Source organism: Impatiens glandulifera, chromosome 1 (genome assembly GCF_907164915.1).
Source record: "Impatiens glandulifera chromosome 1, dImpGla2.1, whole genome shotgun sequence".
NCBI lineage: Eukaryota > Viridiplantae > Streptophyta > Magnoliopsida > Ericales > Balsaminaceae > Impatiens > Impatiens glandulifera.
In genome coordinates, this window is record NC_061862.1 from 28,497,653 (window position 1) to 28,499,988 (window position 2,336).

General features: G+C 39.0%; 1 protein-coding gene across 1 annotated transcript; it reads left to right on the forward strand.

Moving 5' to 3' along the window:
• The first annotated feature begins 450 nt into the window (after positions 1 to 450).
• On the forward strand, positions 451 to 2,101 carry LOC124920587 (serine/threonine-protein kinase UCNL). Its single transcript, XM_047461100.1, has 2 exons — positions 451 to 1,229; positions 1,311 to 2,101. Exons 1-2 carry the CDS (start codon positions 534 to 536, stop codon positions 1,884 to 1,886), a joined length of 1,272 nt encoding a protein of 423 aa, XP_047317056.1. The 5' UTR covers positions 451 to 533; the 3' UTR covers positions 1,887 to 2,101.
• The last annotated feature ends 235 nt before the right edge of the window (positions 2,102 to 2,336 follow it).

Here is a 2,336-nt window from a genome sequence, read left to right on the forward strand (position 1 = left end):
ATATGTATGAAGTTCTTTTATAATAATGTTTATCTTATTATAATTTTTTGTTTGTGTAGTATAATTTGTATTTATTTATTCATGTTTAGATCTAAAATTAGTTTTAAAATAAGTAAATAATTCTTAGCTAGTTAATTAATTACAAAAATAATTTTATAATGTGGGACTCATAACTCATATTATCCTATTATCATCATGTGACATGTACGTACGTACCGAAACAAACAAACGGAGGATAACGGTATGACTCACTGATTTTAAACAGAAGCACCCAAATTCCCGTTAAGCATTGTCGAAAAAGACACTACTGATCATATATAAAAATTATAAATACAAACAAAAATTAAAATAAAGCACCAAAAAAAAAAGAATATGTGCCATCCCATTCCATCAAATCAAAATCATATATTATGTAATCTTTGAGATGGCAATTTCCAAAAACCCTCCATTCCCTACCTTCTCTCTCTAAAATTCTTCTCATCCATCACTCCCCCTCTCTCTCTCCTCAACGAACATTAGTTTCCCAAATCGGAATGGAATCGTCCTCGCCGGAGCTCGACCTGGAAAAACTCAGAGCAATCAAGGTGCTTGGAAAAGGTGCAATGGGAACCGTATTCCTTGTTTACGATCGCATTCTAGACCCTTCCATCGAATCTCCTTTCGCCCTTAAAGTCGTCCAGAAATCCTCTATCCACGACCAGCTAGACGCCCTCCGACGTGCCAGATGGGAAGTTTCCGTCCTCGCCAGATTATCCAACCCCGAACCATCTCATGCTTTTTTACCCAACCTTATTGGGTCGGCAGATACAGAAGATTTTCTCGCATGGGCAGTTCCTTACTGCCCCGGCGGCGATCTCAACGTTCTCCGGTATAGACAAGTCGACCGCATGTTTTCCCCGGCGGTTATTCGGTTCTACCTAGCTGAAATCATTTGTGCTCTTGACCATCTTCATGATATGGGGATTGTTTATAGAGATCTTAAACCGGAGAATATATTGATTCAACAATCTGGTCATGTCACGTTAACAGATTTCGATTTATCTCGTAGCCTTAAAAGACGGCTGGAGACGACATGTAAACCTCCGCCTGCGCCGCCTATTGATGAAGCCCGACGTAGAAAAAGCCACCGTCATCGGAGAAATATTACGAGGATGATCATGAGTCCGGCGACAATGGCCGGAATTGATATTAATTTGCTTAAAAAAGCAAAAAGCGCCCGCGTTTCTCCGGTAACTTCTCTTTCTTTAATCTTTACAAACATTCAATAGAAGAAAAAACACAATCCTTATATGATTGATTTGATTTATTAGGTGAGCCGCCGGAAAACAAGTTTTGAGGTGGGTGAAGGAGGAATTGAACAGCGGTTAAATTCGTTTGTCGGAACAGAGGAATATGTCTCGCCGGAAGTTGTTCGTGGAGAAGGACATGAATTCGCCGTTGATTGGTGGGCTTTAGGAATCCTAGCTTATGAAATGCTTTACGGTCGAACTCCGTTCAAGGGTAAGAACCGGAAAGAAACTTTCCGACAAATTTTAATGAAGTCGCCGGAATTTATTGGAAAACAGACGCCGTTAATGGATTTAATCAGACGGTTGTTAGAAAAAGATCCGACGAAGCGCGTGGGGTATACTCACGGCGGGTCGGAGATCAAACAACATGAATTCTTTCGCGGGTTAAGGTGGGACCTACTAACGGAAGTTGTACGGCCTCCGATTGTTCCGTCATCTGACGATGATGTTTTTAGAGGGAATCCGTCATTTGTCGGATTTGATTTGAGAGAACATTTCGAGATTTTGGCAATTCCGCCTACTTCTCTTCCGCCGTCACCGTTTCCTTCGCAGTCGTTAGATAACTGTAGACATAACGTTTCGTTAACGGAGTTCTGATGCACGTGTAAACTTTTATTTTTAAATTTACTATTTTCTTAACCACGCTTACTTGTAAATAGTGAGAATAATGGGGGCAAATCATTCTCATGGATTGTAATTAGCTGCGGTGATTAGCAATTATTCTCACGCGCGCATATGTTGGCGCGTGTAACTCGCTGTTATTGTTTTTTTTTACCATGGCAGTTAAAAAAAAAAGTTTTGTGGACGGTAAATTTTGTTTTTTATTTAGATTGATTGCTTAAGATGTATGGTTAAAGCATGAAGAAGAATTGAATCTTGTTCCTTTCTTTGCTTGCACCCAATTAACAAGTTTATGTGTGGGCCTCTAAAGTTAATTTTTGATCAAATATAACGAAAGAAGATCGGTATTTGGGTTATTCGAATATTCGGTATACGAGTTTTTCGATTCGAATTCAATTTTTTTTTTACTTTATTGTAAATCAATTT